Consider the following 19,489-nt stretch of genomic DNA (forward strand, 5'->3'; position numbering starts at 1 on the left):
CCCACATTAATGCCATTTCCCTTCACTGTGTTTTATTGCCGTGCTCTAATCCCCCCCGCTCATGCATACACACACGTGCGCGCGGATACACACACACACACACACACACACACACACGCACACATCCACCGCCGCCCCTCCTGCTTATTAGTCCAGTGCATGGGATCAGGATTCCCATCATCAGCCTTTCGCGAGCATCCATCTTGATTAATGTCACTTCCTGTTATGCGCGGTAGTCGATGTCCGAGCTGTGTTGGCTGCTAAACTGACATTTCACAGCGCACTTATTGTCCTCTCGACAGCCTCATGGGATTATTGTTTCATACACGGTGGGCCTCGAGTCAAATGCTTGTTATCAGCATTGATTAACATGTTGATTTTTCACGAAAGGGGGTTCTCAGTTGACAACCGTATTCCCTGAAAAACTCACCAATGTTTTTTTTTTGTGTGCAACAAAGCCCTGGCTAAATGGGAATCGGTATCAAGGAAGTATGTTGATGTGATATATCTCGACTGAGAGATACACTTTGCATTGTCTGGGAGGAGCTAAATTTAGCCTGGCTTGGGACAGCTGAATGATATTTTGAGGTTACAAACGCTAAGCAGTGAACTAGTTTAAGAACATGGCCCAAGAACAATACCGCATGGCTTAGAAGTGCTTTCACAAAGAAAGATCTACTGTAACTATGACTTTGCTACTGTGTTAGCACGTTGGTGATTACAACATGTTCCGACTTCCGTACTAATCTGGGTTGCCAACGAAAGAGCGGAAATCCGAACCCCCCTTGGACCGCATTAATCATTTAGCCTACCATGTGATAAACCTTGTTCCCAGGCATAAAAGTAGTTCCCTCTTTAGGAGACGCAATGGTTAGTCTGCAGTTTACCGAGATCTTATGTCACCAAAACTAACCCCAAAAATGTCAGAGTGTTTCAGTCATCATGAAACATTCAGCAAGCCGAGCCTTTTAACATGGATTTTAAATCTTTTAAATCATCAATTGTTTATATGCCTTGCTCCCCATTTTGCAGGTCTTCTTCTTTGGCCTACATGTTCACCTTACTCATCGGCGAAATAATGCATAGCTCTCAACTCGCCAGCATCGTACGACAGCTTCAGACACTCAAATTGCAGCATTGCCATACATATTTATAATTTGCAAATTCACCTATTCATGGATTTTTAACAAAGTCCCCTATTTGGAGTGAGGTGAGGACCTTCATTTAGTCAGGCCATAGCTTTCTCTTATAGAAATTAGGGGTGGGACGATACGGGTAACTCACGATTCGATACTGTGACGATATGTGGCCCACAATAACGATAATATCACGATGCACGATGTCTACGATATTTAATATGTTGTCAGAAATTTTCTCAGTGCTATATTACGATATTCAATATGTGAGTGACAGTGAAAACTTGCCGACTGTTTTTCGCCAATAGTGTCTAGACACCAGTTCTTCGCCACTGCTTCTACCTACCACCATTTAGGGATTAGCGCCCTCACAAACAGGACAGGAGAGATTAAGTACTGACGGTGACAGCAAAGGATCCCAAAAGTCAAAACCAAGGTGCAAACCGGGATTTTTGGTATCGCGTGATACATCTTCAATCAATTCAATCTTGGGATGAGACCCGGGCGGAAAACTCTTTACAAAATGATGTCACCAACTACTGGTCTTGCATGGATGTTACAAATTTCCATTTTTTTTTTCAGTCAAAATGATCCAGTAATCTGGTTATCATTTTGACAAGCATGTTGTTGTTTTTTTTAAATTTGCTGCCATCTTTTCAACTAGCTTTCATTGCTTACTCTCCTAATGACCTCATTGTCAAGATGCATCATAAATCGTTTCCCCGCAGATGTCGTTTGTTTCATCCCGAAGGTTTTTGTTGGCCAGGTGAAAACATTATTAGCTCAGATTTCTCCTTGCGGGTTTACAGCTGACCTGAATTTGTGGATTTGTGAAGGCAAAAGCTTCCCTGCAGCTGCGCGCACGCCGACAGGTTAGCTCGGGATCCGTACATTTTGAAAACAAAATTGTCTTTAAAGTTTAAACTTAACATGATTATACTCAAAGCCAATAGCACCGCGTAGGACATTCAGCTTTGGATCGCACCGGCGTGAGGTTATGGGGGTGATAACGGGATGAGGGGGTGGGGGGTTGGGTGGGAGGTCTGCTTGAGGTTGGCTGGCCTCTCTTCTCGCTATCTCTTTAATAATTCAGCACACCTGAGCAGGGACACATTTGTTCTATCGACTCCTGTTTGTCCAGTCGAGCGTGGCGGCGGCATTACAAGCTCGCCCACGCCCCCCCCCCCTCCCCCCCTACCTCCATTCCGTTTAATTCCTTCGTCATTTAATTACATCCTCTTCCCTCGCGCAAATTGGAAATCCAACGTGAGCGTGCCGCATGGGTGTTACTTCCACATATCTATGAGATCCAAGCAGTGGCCTCCGGTAGATTCCAGGCAGGAATAATCCCATAAGAAGTCATTAAGGTGATGGAACTCGTTCCATCCTGACTTTCTGGAACGTCTGCTCCGTCGCCCGGAGATGTAAATAATCGTCCATTGTCGGCCTCCATTTCCTCTTTACCTCGGGGGGTGTAGCAAGGATAGGGAGTTCACTACAATATCTGTTTATTGGACTCAGGTTGTCAACAGTGCTGGTTTCTGCATTTGGCTAGATGTCCGCAGGCAAACAGGAAGCAAGACTGTCGGCCTGCAAGGTGTGTGACCAAAATAAAAATTGAAAAATTAAAAAATAGGAGGGAAAAACTGCAACACCTGTTGTCTTTGAGAATGTTCCCCTTCTCGTGATCAAATTCAAAAAAAGGCCTGATTCTCTGTCTCATAAAGGTTTTTCTAAGTGATTATCTTGTGGTCTGGATTGTGTTAAGAGTTGATTCTTGTCATTTATCTGATCCCAAAATTGTCAGATCGATAGTCGTAAATTGAAAATTCATGATGTGGTTAACACCAAGTTCAGCCGAGCAATGGACTTGAAACAGCTCGGGTGCTCCCATTTTGGAAAATCAGCTGTTCTTGGGCAGAGAATTACCGATTGTTTATGGTCGCTTGTTTCCACGCAAAACTGACAACAATCAGTGAATTCATCACAAGTTGGACTCGATACTTGAGTTAGTTTGCCCTCTGCATCTTATTTCAAAAGATATACCAGACAAATGGTATGCTTGCAGTTTGGATGGCATGTCCTTTTTTTGTGAAACCAAGATCCTTAAAAGCATGCTTGAATGGGTTTGATAAGGAACAAGTCAAAAAGCTCAAGCCTGTCGGACACCTTTGGGATGAACAAAAATGAAGGTTCTTCTGGATGAATGGACAAAAAGGCCAACATTTTGCCCTTCCCAGAGGAGAGGAAGATGTTATAGCTGTAAAAATGGGAAACACTCAAATTTCCAACATTTTTAAGGTCTTAAAACAGGGATGTGATTTTTCCGCTAATTCGCGGAATTCCGCTTTTTTTATCTCCCCCCCAAAAAAAAAATTCCGATTTTTTTTTATTTATTTTTTTTAGTAGTTCATTGTGTATGCACATGACTCCGACAGATAACATCTTCTGCTATAACAAAGACATTTGTGGTATGCTCTAATATGAGTTACTTTTCATTTGGTCATGATACAATTATTTGTTCATGAAATTTGAACTCTTCAACATTATTTATGTGTTAACTTAGTAGTCACATTAGTCAGATATGATGATATTCTCAGTGATAGTTTTTAAAAGCAAAGGCAGTCCAATGTTTTTGAATGTGACTGATTTTGAGTTGACTAAAACTGCCATTTTATATGGGATAGTTCAATATACATTGAAAATTTATGCTGTTGTTTTGCCTAGCTGGTTGCCAGCGGCCCCCAGACCCCCGGCTAAATTTTCAGATAATTTCACTTTGGTCAAATCACATCCCTGTTAAAAGCCTCGTTTTCACCCATGGTTTGGTTCAGTTGGCCACAGTCCACAGGGGCGTCATAGCCAGAACACCAAGACTTAAAAAAAAATTAAAATAAAAATCTACCTACACACCATCTGAACCCCTGAACAATCTTTTGTAATCCCGCACACTTAAATGTTTACACCTCTGCGACCTGTAATATTTGAATAGCAAATTTAACACTCACTTTTGGAAATGACACCAAACTGGACCAAAGTGCTTGATGGAAGTGAGTCTTATTCCAAGTGTACATGAAAGTGCCGTTTGGTGCGAGGCTAGTGGCGAGAGGCAGAGCGTGAGGAAGTGCAATTTGGCAAATTTATCAAAGGGTGCACATCTAACCCACCTGAGCCATCCATTCTGCGGCCTGACTACACCCCCCCCCTTTTTTTTTTGCCCCCCCTCGGTGGGCAGCTGTTGCCTCGCAGCTTGCTCAGCGGTGCCCTGCTGGCCTACCTGTGGCTGTGCAGCAGCCTGCCCTCCCTGCGCTCACGGTGGCTAGCTCCCACGGGAAATCATCGCCGCCGCTGCTGCTAGCTCCCGGCCCGCTCACCGAGCCGATTTTGTGTGTGTGCGTGTGTGTGTGTGTGTGGGTGTGAACAGAACTGCAGTCCGCTGTCCGCAAATGAAACAGCAATTGAAAGAAAATAGAAAAGCAGCACTTTTGATAAGCGCGTGTGCCTCCTTCCCAACAAGCGCACTGATTCAATGCATTCACAAGTGTTCAATTTGTTAGCGACTTTTTCACCGTATCGTCGCGCGTCCTTTCAATCATGTCGTCATTCGCCAAATCTGTTTGTGGACATGAAGCCACGTTCCTCTTCTCAGACTTCACGTAAGCCTTCTCCGTTAACCGTGTTTGCACATCTTGTGCAACACGGAAGCTCCTCTGTCTGCCGGCCTTTCGTCAAGCCGGAACGTTTATTCATTATTCAAAATGTGATTCAATAATAATAATGAAATATGACTGTGGGAAGACCTTTGTGTGTGACAGAAGAGCAAAGTTTATCCTAGGTTAGTAGACGTTAAGTGTATGTTTTTACTGTAGCATATTTTCTTTACAATAATATGTCTTACTGTATGTGACCTCACAAGTCTAAACGTGACATTCTGATTAATATTACATTTGTAAAATATGAGTTAAGAAGCTAAATCCAGCCGTTTTTATCCATCTCAGGGGGCGGCCATTTTGCCACTTACTGTCGACTGAAGATGACATCACAGTGGCTCAGGTCTCGGGTAACAACCAATTACAGCTCACCCGTTTTCTGAAGCTGAGCTGTGATTGGTTGTTACCCGAGACCTGAGCAACTCTGATGTCATCTTCAGTCGACAGTAAGTGGCAAAATGGCCGCCCCCTGTGATGGATTAAAAAAAAAAAAAGGCTGAATTTTGCTGCCTAACTCTTATTCCACAAATTTAATATTAATCAGAATGTCATGTCTAGAATAGTGAGGTCACATATAACATATTATTTATTTTTTTATTTATTTTGGGGAGGGGGGGTTGACTTCCCCTTTAAGTTGAATAAATTCTGTAAAATGGAATGTAATTGACCCCAATTGAGCAAAGTGCTACCTGAATTTTTGTCACAGGTGTTCTCCTGTGTGTGAATCTACTGTAATGTCACATTTCTTCATCTTTTGCAGCACATAAAAAAAAATAATCTGCAGTGATTACTCACTATTTTGTATTCTTGACATGTCAAAGACACACTTGATTTCCTTTTTCTAAAAGCCTAACAATAGATACACCTCCTCACCTGCCTGTGTCACAGCATTTTCCCCCCCCTCAAATCTGCTTTTAATTTGAATAAAGAGTCTAAAAATAGCACATTCATCCTCTTTGATATTTCAGTAGAAGCTCACATTTACTTAAAGCAAAAATCCAGCCCGACCTCCTCATGAGCTGCATTTTTTATGTAGCACGATACAGGCCAACACCTGACGGCTGATGTGTGTTAAGAGTCCATATATTAACCCCCCCCCTCCACAAGGACCCGTCAGTGGAACAATCTGAGTGGTTAATTACAGCCTTGCAGCGAGTGCGAGCAGCTTGGAATGAAATGAAAATGGAGGACAAAGAACATTGATTTGGTGCCAGCAGCTTTGAAAATGTTTTCCTTTGAGGTATTTGGAAGGTGTGATAAACATCAATACCCTCCACAATAAAAATGTTTTTGTTTGTTTTTTTGTTTTGTTTTAGCTGGCCTGGAGGTTCCTGCTGACTAAACAAGATATGTAATGTATAATCACAATAGGTGGTGAAAATCAGTCTTATTCTTTCAAATTAAAGGTCACTTTTTACAAGAAAATTTTCATTTTCATTCAAATATGCTCATACAAAATTATTAAAAACGTACGGCTGTAGTAACATAAAAAAAAAGTTTTAAAAATTTGATTATTTTTTATGAATACATTAAAGTATTGTGAGAATAAATTTAATTTTACTAAAGAAGTCAGAATTTTAAAGTCATATTTTATAGGAAATTTTATTTTATTTTATTTTATTATTTATTTTATTTTATTTTCCAAGCGCAGCAACATAATCTTATAATAATAAAATGATATTTTATGTGTGTTGGGTAAGTCAGAATTTTACAAGAAAAAAAATCAATTTTACAAAAAACATAATGTATTTAGCAAGAATAAATTCAATATCACAAGGAAACGTCATAAAATCATACATTCCGTGAATAAAGTAGTCATTTTAAAATGTTAGAGTAGGACGAGAATAAAGCGTGAAGTGGTATATTATGAACAAGAAAAAAAGTTGTAACATTATGAATAAAGAATAAAATTCTTAACGACAGGAAAGTTGTACATTTACTTGCATAATGTCTCAATATTATGACAATTTAGGTCCGACATTAAAAAAAAAAGTTCAAATTGAGAAGAAAAATGTCCTATATATTATAAAAAATAGTTCTCGTTTTTAAAATAAGTGGTTATCTCAAGAATCAAGCCAAATATTTCAAGAAGAATTCATTTCATTTGACAAAATTAGAATTTTGTAACGATAACATTATCGATAAAGTCGTAACGAAACAAGAATGAAAAATGTTGAAGCACGAATCTAGTAAAGCATTTGCCATCATTTTTCTCTCTTTTTGTATATTTGCCTTTTTTTTTGACCCCCGCACTGTTGTGTCCCCCTGCAGGCTCCCCAGCTTGGCACCCTGATGGGCGTCTACCTGCCCTGCATCCAGAACATCTTCGGCGTCATCCTCTTCCTCAGGATGACCTGGCTGGTCGGCATCGGCGGAATCATCGGAACCTTCGTCATCGTCTTCATGTGCTGCACCACCGTGAGAACTTCCTTTCTGTATTTTGGGGAGAGAAGTGGGCGGGGTCACCCTGGACTGGTCACCAGACAATTGCGGGAAACACAGACATCATATCAACAAATTTTATTTTACAGTATTAGAGATACAAGATTATTGAATAGATTTAGGTCATTATTTATAATAACTAATGAAAGCATTCTTACTTGTGTACAAATGCTGAAATCAGGGGTGTCAAACACGTTTTCGTTTAGGGCACACTTTCGCCCAAATTTGGTCTCAAATGGGCCGGACCAGTATATCCATAGCCTAACAAGCCCTGAATAACAACTGGTAGGGCTGCTCGATTATGGAAAAATTCATAATCACGATTATTTTGGCAATAATTGAAATCATGATTATTCAAACGTTTATTTTTTATTTATTTTTTTGGGGGTACAAAACAAGAACATGTTTAAGCATTTAAAAATATTAAGACCAATTTAAGAAATAGAAACACTATAATTATATAAGTTCCTTTTGGACCAAACTGAATTTATAATAATATGTATTTATATTAATATATATTTATTTATTCATGTTGGAGTGCAACATTTATTTTTCATCATCATTTATGTTTTGGTACAAAAATTCTTTGAAACACTATAATTATGAAAGTTCCTTTTGGATCAAACCAAATTTATTAAATTGGTTATTTTAAAATCTAAAAAAAAAGGTACACATGTATAAATTTAAACAACTCAAAAATTTGTATTATTAATCTTTTCTTTTTTTTTTACGATTATGCTGATTTTGTAATTGTGAAGCCCCAACAACTGGTCAAAATATTTTCTGTTGGTGCAAATTATTACATATACTTTCTGGAATTATTCACACTTACAGTCTTATTGCAGGGTAAAATCTGAAATTCCTTTAAAAAAAATGAGCGCAAAATGTTTGCACGAAATCCTCAGTAAGAGTCAGATTTCAGAATGTCATTTAAATAGTAGTAAGTGCGCCCTCCAGTGGACAAACTTAGCGACAGTTTATTTGAGTGAAAAACTGCCATTTGTGTTGTGTCCTTGCGGGCCAGATCGGACCCCCTGATGGGCCGGTTTTGGCCCGCAGGCCATATGTTTGAGACCACTGCTGTAAATGGTTCGAGGACATAAAAGTAAAAATGTCTGAGTTAATCGGCGGGTCGATTAATCGATCAGGCCTTACTTCAAATAATTTAAAATGTATGTTTTTGCATTTCCACAAGATTCAAACCTGAGCCTTTTTGACTGTAGGACTGACATGCTAACCACTAGGCCACCGCGCTGCCCTTCGTGAAACATGTCAACCCAAATCAAAATTGTTCCTTCTTGGGGTTTTGCTTTCGCGTGTCTTCTCTTCGCTTTCACTGAGCATTTTGTCAGGACTGTACGTTGGCGTGTGTGTGTAAATGTGTGTCGCTTTGTACGCGTTTGTGTGTGTGTGTGTGTGTGTGCTGGTGTGTGTGAGCAGCCTAGATTCTCCTCCAGCGCCGGGTGTATTTATAGAACAACCCCCTCAAATCCCCGCCGTGGCAAACTAGCCTACACACACACGCACACACACGTGTGCGCACAGCATCAATACGTTTCCCCCAATCGTGACGCTCTTGACGTTGCACCCCCCCCCCCCCCAACCCTTTCCCTCCCCCGCTTTTCTATTTGTACACGAGCGCGATTTGCGTGCCGCTCGTATTTGCTTCCCATCCATCCCAGTTTATATTGATCTTGTAAGCATGATGAAAACAGTGTGCAGAGAGAGGAAAAACAAGCTCCGAGCTGGCTCGCACTGACAGCAACACAAACGCACTCAAATTTCCTCTCCATCTCTCGTTCTCGCACGCTCTCACACACACACACACGCACGCACGCACGCACGCACACACACGCACACCCACACTGGGAGAGGCGTGCTTCTTATCAGTCACACTGCTGAGATCATTGCAGAGGCCCCAGGGTGATAAGCCTGAGCATGAACGGTGATCGAGGACCCCCGCCCGCCATCTCTCTCTACTCCTGTGCTCCTTACATAACACATCACCACCCAGCCCTCGGGGGGGCTGTAGTGTGCGTGTGTGCTCCTATGCATGTGTACACATGCCCCCCCCCCCCCACCCCAATCCCCTATAGTGAGTAAAGGCATGCGGCTCAGTTAAGCCTCATTGAGAGCATGACCTCCACTTTTGATTGACCGGTAGAATTTTTTTTTTATTTTTAACAACAGCCACTGCCGATATGTTACAAATAAGATAATTTGGTTCAAAATAACAAGAACAATAAAGTTATGTTTCAAGATTCTTGACGTTACAGTAAAACTGTAAAAATTATAACTTTTTCCCTATTATTCTTGTCATATTCTTGATATTCCATGTTAAATTACGACATTTTCCCACATAATATACAACGCTAAACTGTGCAATTAATCGGATTTCAATTGCAATTGCAATTTTTACACTCCACAATTATTATTATCAGTATAATCGTAAAAAGAGATTATTAATACTAATTTTTGAGTTGTTTAAATTTCTCTACATCTTTTTTACATTTTAAAATAACTATTTTAATTTTAAAAAAAATTGTGTTTCAAAGAATTGTATTTGTCTAAATATTTTTTATTTGTTTTTTATGTTTAAACAGTTTCATGTTTTGTACCAAAAAATAAATGATCGTCCTACTGGACAGTGTACATGCTGCCCCTAAACAAATCAATATATATTAATGTAAATATATGTTATTATAAATGATGTTTGGTAAAAAGAAGTTGGATAATTATAGTGTTTCTGTTTTTTCAATTATTGCCAAAATAATAATAATAATCTTAATACGTTGCCTTTTTCCCTTTTTGTCTTTTGTCTTCCATCATCCCATCACGTTTCACAACTCCTGCATTTTGGACATTTAACCAACTGCATTCTTTATCGCTCGATAGATGTGACAATTGGCGGTTAGCAATGAAAACGCACACACACACACACACACACACACACACACACACACACACGCACACACACACTAGGCTGGCTCTTTGCTTGCACATTTTTCTCGCAGATAATGAAAGCGGGCTTGCGCACAATGAGCTTTAATATCCTAGATGGAAGGCCGTTTGTTGTGTGGTCGTCCTCATTACTTGCAGGTCTTGAATCTGAATGCGGTGGTGAAGGGGGGGTTGGAGGTGGTGTTGGGAAGGGAGGGGGGGGGGGCTCATTTCTATGCGAATGCTTAATCTTTTTTCCCCTTTTACTCTGGTCTCTTACGCTTCCTCAATTTTCTGGACGCCTTTTTTCATTATTTCCTGGCTGGCTTTTTTGATTCCCCGAGCCATCCCTTCCCCAACGCACCAGCAAGCCCGGCTTCCGTGCGTGCGTGTCTTCACGATGTGACTTTCCGACACCTGAGAGTCCATTTTGCCCTTCGCCGGGACGTCGTCTCCCCCGCCAGTGGGCTCCTGCTGATGTTGCAGCGGACGACGGAAGAAATCATCTGACAACGGGGGCGTAGCGAAGCGTGCTAATGAAGCGGGGGCTCTCGTGCTGCGGGACACTCTTCTGTCAAAAGCAATCTCCTCTCCGCTTCCAAGGTCCACCAAAGGCCAAATAGGAGCGTTAGGTCGGGATGCGAGCAGACCTAAAGTGTCCTTTGCGCTCAGTGCCGACGAGCTCGTGAAACTTTTCATGGCAGGCTTTTTGGAGCAGCTTTTAACAATCGGACGGTTTTGGAAAATAAATAGCAATTGAAACAAAGACAATTGAAATAGGTCGCAAGCATTTGACATTATTATCCTAATATTAAGATTTTAGTCCCCCAAAATTGAGATATTTTCTTTCTCTTAAAATGTGACTTTTTTTTCTCTCTGAAAATTCTGGCTTCTTTCGTCTAAAAATGTGATTTGTAAAATCTCAACTGTGTATTGATAATATTGTCAGAATATTTTGACTTTATTCCTGCAAAATTCTGACAAAATCGATAAAAATGTTTGTTTGTTTTTTCTTGAAAACATCATTCATATGACTAATAACAACTATGCTGTTAGTTTTATTCTGGTAATATGACAATGTTGTCATAATATTTTAACTTCAGGCTTACAGTACAAAATGAAGGGTTTTTTTCCCCACTCACAATTTTTTTTCCTGGAAAATTGGGAATTATTTTTGGGTAATATACTTTTATATTCTAGTAATTTCTTGATTTTATCATCACAATATTTTGACATTTCTTATTTTATTCCTAAAGAATTACAATATATATTTTTTACTTATATACACATATTATATACACATTTAGTCACAGAAAATGTTGACTTTTTCATAATGTACTTCCTTTATTTTTATATTCTGCACAGAATCAGTTTTTTTTCCTCATAATATGCAACTTTATCCTCTATTTATATCAACTTTGTTTTTTGCAAAATGTCACTTTTTCACATCTAATATTTTGAACTTTATTCGTATTTTAAAATCCAAACGTACTTTTTGTAATATACAACGTTATTCTCACAATATTGCAACATTCAAATATGACTAATAGCAACTATACTAATGGGTAAATACTCTATATATATTTTTATTCTGGTAATATGACAATGTTGCCGTATTTTAACTTCAGTCTTACAAAATTGACTTTTTTTTACCGGAAAATTGTGAATCCTTTTTTGTAATACACTTTTATATTCTAGTTATTTCTTGATTTTTATTAGGACATTTTTTCCTAATATTTTTACTTTATTCTCATAGAATTACAATTTTTTTATTTTTTATTTACAAATTTAGTTTCAGAAACTGTTGACTTTTTCATAATGTATTTCCTTTATTTTTATATTCTGCACAGTATCTATTTCCCCCCTTTATCCTCTATTATTATCAACTTGTAAAAATGTCACTTTTTCACATCTAATATTTTGTGCTTTATTCGTATTTTAAAATCCAAACGTACTTTTTGTAATATGCAACTTTATTCTCACAATATTGCAATTGCATACTAGTAAAACTTTAAAAACTTTACAACTTTTGATTGCTAAATTACTTTTCTATGAATATCAATATAGCCAAATCAATATTTGAAACTTAAGTCTTGCGATATTTGGACTTTATGCTACGTAAAATGTGGACTTTTTCTTGAAATGCGCAATATTTATACTCCATTGAGGACTTCCAAAGGTCATTGTATTTTCCACAAGGCTTCAGATCGACATGTACACTGTTTTCCATCCTAATGTACTTTTCCCGGCAGGAGGTCAGGTGGGGTGTTGACCCGATAGGACAGAGCGGTCCACTAAGTCAAAGACATCCGCTGATTGATGATATTTAATCATGTCCCTGACAGCCAGAGGACGACATGGAGAAGACGTGTGACGCTGGTAGAAGTCACCAAATGGGATTTGACCGAATGTCACGATAAAATGACAGCGCTGAAAATGAGACGGAGGAGGAGAGACATCCCGGTGGTCGGTGTCACCTTGTCTGACAATTTTGTTGATGGAGGCTGCCACGGAGGAAAAGTTCCATTTTTAAGCGCCACCTTCAACATCCAGACAGATTTGTCGCAGCCCCGCCATCGCCGTTTTGTGATTCAAGCGTTGCGTATGCGACGGGTCTACCTCTGCGCGCCATCAGATAAAACACTTAAACAATTACGGCCTTATCTGCTGCGGCGAGAGAAGAGCTTGTGGCCTCATTAGGAGCAGATTAGCGGGGAAGGAACAGAGTCACTTGGATCGTCCTGGTCCGGGCCCTCAGGTGCCGCTAACCATATTACAACCTTCATGGGGACAGATGAGGTGATATTAGCAAATGTCTTCCATCCTAACGGGGAAGTCACTGTCATTGGTCATCCAAGAATGAAGGTCAAGTCTGTTTTTTAGCTCAAAGACTCTTTTTTGGTATGTAGTAGTTCAGTACGTTGTGCCTTTTTTAAGCTACGGCATTTTCCCCCCAAAATTTGTCTTAAAATTTGTCTTAAGGAAGTAGTCCTCAAAATCAAACATTTTTAACCACAATTTTTGTGAAAAAAAGGCTCCAAAGTCAACCCAATTTCATTTATACTGTTCTAGCACCCTCCGGTGGTTAGTTTATTAGTGCAGTTTAATTTTAACTAGGAATGTTTAGGCCACTTTATCACTCCTCTAAATCAGCCATACCAGCAAATATTTTTCGACATTTCCGTCAAAAAAAACATTACTTTTGGCCCGCTTCAGCCAAACACAACATTGTGAACTACGTAGACCATGATGCATTGCGCTGCTAACCCAATAGGAACACATGACGACATGGCCAAGCCTACTTCTCCATCACTGCTGTTATTATGTTACACAAACACAATATTGTGCTCCCCCCCCCCCCCCCATATGAGCTTTTGTTAAATTTAATTAAATTAATTTATTTATTTATTGACATTATTTTACACATTATTGTGAGCTTTTTTTATATTGCCAACCCCCCACAATATCGTGATAATTATCGTATTTGTGAGGTTCATATTGTGATATTTATCGTATCGTGATTTTTTAAATATCGTTGCATCCCTAAAAAATACGTCAAGGAATTTCGAGCAACAACAAAAAAAAAAAAGTAAAACAGATCAGCATATTTTGTGGCAAATATGTCCCAAAATTAAAAAAACAGCCTGGGAATTTAAGCCAAAATTTTGGATTAAAAATTTATCAGTTTCATCCAAAGATCTCGTTGCAAAAAATGCCTCCAAAGTCAAACAAATTGAATGAATTTGTGAATTTACCTTAATGTTAAATAATTCCAGCAACATATTAGCTTATTGAGCTCTTTCTTATTTAGCCCAATTTTCCACTTTTTTTTAAATGGCATGTTTATATTTTGAGTTCAAAAACACCAAAAATATTTCAGTAAAAAAAAGAAACTCTGAAAATGCAGCTGTGCAGTGACAATATTTTAGGTTGATTGATGTATCCAGGCAAAATGCACTTTTGTTTGCCTGTAACGTTTAACTCCAAATTTGTTGCCCTTGTATTTTATCCTCCCCTCAAAAAATAAAAAAAATAAACTATATACGTATAACTAAAAATGTTTTTTTGTTTCAGAGAAAGAGTTTGTTTGAATTGTTTGTCAAGAAAATTGAAAATTAAAACTGTTGCGATATTTTCAATCTGAGAGACAAAACTTGTTTTGACATTTGGCAGAAAAAAAAAATACCCTCAATGTAATTTGTTCACCCTGAACTTTGACGACTTCCCTAAAGTGACCCAAAATATACAGAAATGACAAATGTCAAACTTGACCCGGACAGCATAAAGTGTTGAAAGTTTCAATGAGAGATTTTTAAATGAGTTTTTTTCCTCTCTCCTTTTATGCAGACCATGCTGACTGCCATCTCCATGAGCGCCATCGCCACCAATGGAGTCGTGCCAGGTGGGTGAGCAGACGCCGGAGTTGCCGTTTGACACCAGTCCGCTTCTAAATTTCCCTTTTTTTTTAGTCGCCGATCACACTTGGCCAGTTAGCGCGAGCACAGCTTGACGTCCGCATTAAAAATCATCCGTTTTTGTACACAAATGCTATTTAGGCCGCCCGTCTGAACAGCAAGTTTCGTGGTATGCGGCGGGTAACGTGTGTGTGTGTGTGTGTGTGGGCGTGCCCGCAGGGGTGACGGGAAATGAGCGGCTGCAAGAGAAGTGCGCAAGTGTCGGCCAATTACGATGACTGGAGCTGCACAGTGCTGATTAAGCTTGTTGTTTATTTCTTTTCACTTCATTTGCACAGAATTAGAAAATGCAAGTGCTGTGGTAAAACACAATAATAAGAGATAAGCGAGCGAGGCATAAGTGAAAGTACGACTGCAGGGGGAGGCACCGCGTGACACCAGCAAATTGCTACACAAATGTTTTTCCTAGGGATGAACAATTATTCAATTATCAACAATACTGCTTGCATGAATATTGCAAGTGTGGAATATGAATTAAAGGGGAAGTCACCCCCTCAAAAAATGATTTTGACAATAATATGTTCTATGAAGCCCCACTAGTCCAAATATGGTATTCTGGTTAATATTGTGTTAGTGGAATAGGAGTTATGAAGCAAAATCCAGCATCTATCTTGGGGGGGGGGGGCGGCCATTTTGCCACTTGCTGTCGACTAAAGATGACATCAATGTGGCTCAGGTCTCAGGTAACCAATCACAGCTCACCTGTTTTTTTTTGTTTTGTTTTTTTTGAGCTCATTATTGTTCATTCGATTTGACATCATCATTGCTCTCCTTTTTAAAAAAATAAAAAATAATAATAAATAAAATGTTTTTTTTTCTTTCTCTTTTTTTTTTTTTTAAATATATATACATATACACATATATATATATATATATATTTTTTTTGTATGTGGGTGAGCATGTGCATGTGCGTGCGTGCGTGCATCAGTTCACCTAAAGCCCATTAAAAAAAAATCCCATACTAATAATATAATATAATAATAAATTGCCAAATGCAGAAACATCAATGTAAGTTATCACGATGTAGTGGCTCTTGCTAACAGACAGAATTAAGTTAAAAAATTCTATATACGTAGACCATGTTTCTATAAATTTTGATATTTGGTTTTTATTTGAGGCAGATATTTTTTCCATTAAAATGTTCAGCTCACCTGTTTTCTGAAGCTGAGCTGTGATTGGTTGTTACCTGAGACCTGAACCACATTGAAGTCTTCTTCAGTCGACAGCAAGTCGCAAAATGGCCGCCCCCTGAGATGGATAAAAACAGCTGGATTTTGCTTCATAAATCATATTCCCCAAAATTTATATTAATCAGAATGTCATATTTAGACTAGTGATGTCACATATAACATACTATTGTCAAGAAATGTTTAAGATTGATTTCACTCGTTTTTTTGCCATCTTAGGGGGCAGCCATTTTGACACTTGCTGTCGACTAAAAATGACATCGCAGTTGCTCAGGACTCAGGCAACCACCAATCATGGCTCAGCTGAGTTTGGTCATGTGACATTCACAAGCTGAGCTGTGATTGCTCGTTACCCGAGCTCTGAGTAACTGTGGTGTCATTTTCAGTCGACAGCAAGTGGCAAAATGGCCGCCCCGGGTGGATTTTCCTGCGTAATTCATATTCCACAAACTCAACATTAATCAGAAAACAAATTGTTTACCTTAGCATTAATTTGGTCAAATGAATTTTACAAGATAATCATACTGACACAAACGGAGCGATGATTAAAATTTGCCGACAGACTGGAAATCATTTTTCACGCTACTTCTAAAAAGATTCCAATGCATTTTTGTGGTAATTATTGAATCTATTAAATGCAGGATTTATTGTGAATCTTGAGCCTGGAAATTTACATTAGACTGTGGCTGCCAGCCAAGGGTCCGCATTTGCCCTGCTCATTACGAAATGATCACTTTTTTTGGCTGCAAGGAGAGAAACGTTTGACCACAATATGACAAGTCTAGCCTAAAGTGGAACATAATATATTCAGGCATTTTTATCGAAAAAAAAAAAAAAATTCTCATAGGAAATAACAACCATAGGAATAATGTGTCACTCTCATACTCGGCTTCATGAACCGTCTTGGCTCGGGTTTGGTCCCCTGTAAATCGTGGGGTATTAACCTACTGTATATCCTTAGCCTATTGATAATAGCCTATAATGTTAGATTTGTTGTTGTTTTAGTTTTTTTTTTTTAACAATGAAAAATGACTTGGCAGTTATGCTATTAGGCTAGCACTTGCACTTTAGTCAATAGCATAATTGCTAAATAAAAATAATAATTAAAAAAAAAAATTAAAGCTATTTTTTGACCATTTGAAAACAAAAAAAAGAAATTATCATGATTCAACCTTTGTGGATTTCCATTACCTTTTTTTTTTTTTTTAACTCATTCACTCCCAGCCATTTTCACTGGAGCAACCCCCTTCACTCCCGGCCGTTTTACTGAATTTTGACTGATTTTGCAAGGGCCACAGAATTTTATGTACTATTGCTATAAATGCCAAAAGAAAGATTAGTCTCTCTTCTTTCATCAGGGAAAAAAAAAGTGTATTTCTATCAATTTCCGTTTTGGAGCACTTAGCATTAGAATATAGCTAAGTTTCATCATCATTTACAAACCTGTTGAAAATACTGTGGGGGGGAAGGCGATTGTTGCAACATGACCCTGACTGATCTCTTATACTCTGCTCCCACCTGTTGGCTGTTTTTTTAATTACTGCCATTGCTTTAAGCCATCTCTTCGTGTCAGAAGCTGCGTCAAAGACTTCTATGCTCTTGCATTAAAAACAAAACATTGTTTTAAAAAAAAAAAATAAAAGATGTAAATATGTTCTGAGAGTGAAGGACGAAGTATTAAAAAAATGTATTTACACGTTTTTGGGTTTGAATGAGTTAAACTCGTTTTTGTTAGCACATTTAGAATGTTGACTTCTTTTTAATGTGATGTTGTAGTATTGATTTAAAAAAGTAATTCCGATTTTTTTTTTTTCTTTTAATGATATGAATGTCTTTTAGCTGCCATTTTGTCTGATACATAACTGCGCAATCGTCCTATTACATATTCAAGTTGTGTTGGTGTGTTTGCTCAGCTGGAGGCTCGTACTACATGATATCCCGTTCGCTGGGCCCCGAGTTTGGGGGCGCGGTGGGGATCTGCTTCTACCTGGGGACCACCTACGCCGGAGCCATGTACATCCTGGGCGCCATCGAGCTGCTCCTGGTGAGAAGCGTTTCCTTACTTTCCTTTCACTTTTATGCTCCCGGTAAACATAACAGAGACAGACATCCATTCACACTTATTTCCACGCTCACTGACATTTTTTTATATGATTATATTGGATTAGGATTATATTTGTTATACTTGGTTGTATTAAAAATCCAGTTCAACTCTATTTGATCTCAGTGGATGTAAGTCAGTGTGACTCGTATTGTTTGATTTTGTGGAAAGTGCTCTTGAGCAGACCGCGAATTGATTTGAATTGAAAAAGACGAGCCACAACAAATCCTCCTCGCAAATGTCTCCAATCAGCCCCTCTTCACATTCACTGACTCGACATTCAATTGATAGACGAAAATGTTGATTGGATTTCCAAGACCAAGAGCGTCGTGTCACAATGGATTACATCAGCAATAATTTCAATTGCTGCTGTTTTTCGCCATTAAGTCCGTTCCTGCTCGTGTTGCTCGTGTCGCAGGAAGTGGATGTCCTCATTAGGAACCATCCCATTGGCTCATATGAAGTTATATTTCAATTGTTCTTTATTTGAATTCATGTGTGTAATTGTCCTTTTATGAATACATTTATTTTATTTGATAGTTTATTAATTCACTTTTTTACATAGAACAGCAAAGCAATATAATCAAATGTCAAAAATTAATTTCGTTTTTAGATGTCATTTAATCAAATTTAATTTTGTTGGAAGATTTTGTACTTGTATTTGTTATTTATAGCTTTGTTATATTTTATTACACAAAAGACCAAATGAGTTAAGAAATAAAAGTAATGGTATGATAATATAAAGGAATACTTTTATGTCACAATATACTCGTATACATTCTGTTGTGTAAAACAGCAGTCTAATTTCGGATGTCGTTAGGAAGCATCCGATTGGCTCGTAGCGAGCACCGCTGAAGCTTCCCTTTCAAAGACTCCTCGTTGAATTGAAGATGCCGACTTTGCCGTTGAATTGTCACATGACCTTCTCTCAACGCTGAATGTTGATCAGCTGATGAAACGTGAGGGGGGACGTCTTTTATCTCCATCTTCATGCGGATAATTATGCAAATACTGCATTGGGGGGGACATCAAGACACATTGAGCACACTTTGAAATATCGCTCATCGCTTTCGTCCCCTCCTAACAACATACCACACACACACGTGTGTGCGCGTGTGTTTGTCTTTCTTCGTCTTCTTCTTGTCCGTGCGTCTTTAATGGAAATGCAGAGTTTGATCATGCCTGGAGGTTAATTTTGTCTTCTGGGTCAACGCTGGCTTATAGTCATTTCATTGTGGAATAACAATCCCGAGGAGCCCATCTCGGAGAAAAAAAAAAAAAAAGAAAAAGAAGAAGCTCATTTGAATATGTTTCATCTTCGTGCGAAACTAATGCTGCTATTTTGGGAAACGACTGCGGTGATGCAGGAAACATGTTTGCCTACTGATACGCTGCTTTTGCTATCAGGTCACATGGAAAGAATAGAATTCCTTCTGTGATTATAGACAGTGGATATAAAATGTCTACACATCTAGTGAGCAAAAAAACTAAACAACCA

At 38.6% G+C, this 19,489-nt stretch overlaps 1 protein-coding gene across 3 annotated transcripts in view; it reads left to right on the forward strand.

Annotated features, from left to right (window-relative positions):
• Positions 1 to 19,489, forward strand: part of slc12a5a (solute carrier family 12 member 5a) — a 151,972-nt gene that overhangs the window by 107,829 nt on the left and 24,654 nt on the right. For all 3 annotated transcript variants that reach the window (XM_077572853.1, XM_077572854.1, XM_077572855.1), the window contains 3 exons: positions 7,118 to 7,264; positions 14,576 to 14,630; positions 17,804 to 17,934. In XM_077572853.1, the coding sequence (XP_077428979.1) occupies positions 7,118 to 7,264; positions 14,576 to 14,630; positions 17,804 to 17,934 (333 nt within the window). The remainder of the gene's footprint in view (positions 1 to 7,117; positions 7,265 to 14,575; positions 14,631 to 17,803; positions 17,935 to 19,489) is intronic.

The sequence above is a fragment of the Vanacampus margaritifer genome, chromosome 8 (assembly GCF_051991255.1).
Source record: "Vanacampus margaritifer isolate UIUO_Vmar chromosome 8, RoL_Vmar_1.0, whole genome shotgun sequence".
NCBI lineage: Eukaryota > Metazoa > Chordata > Actinopteri > Syngnathiformes > Syngnathidae > Vanacampus > Vanacampus margaritifer.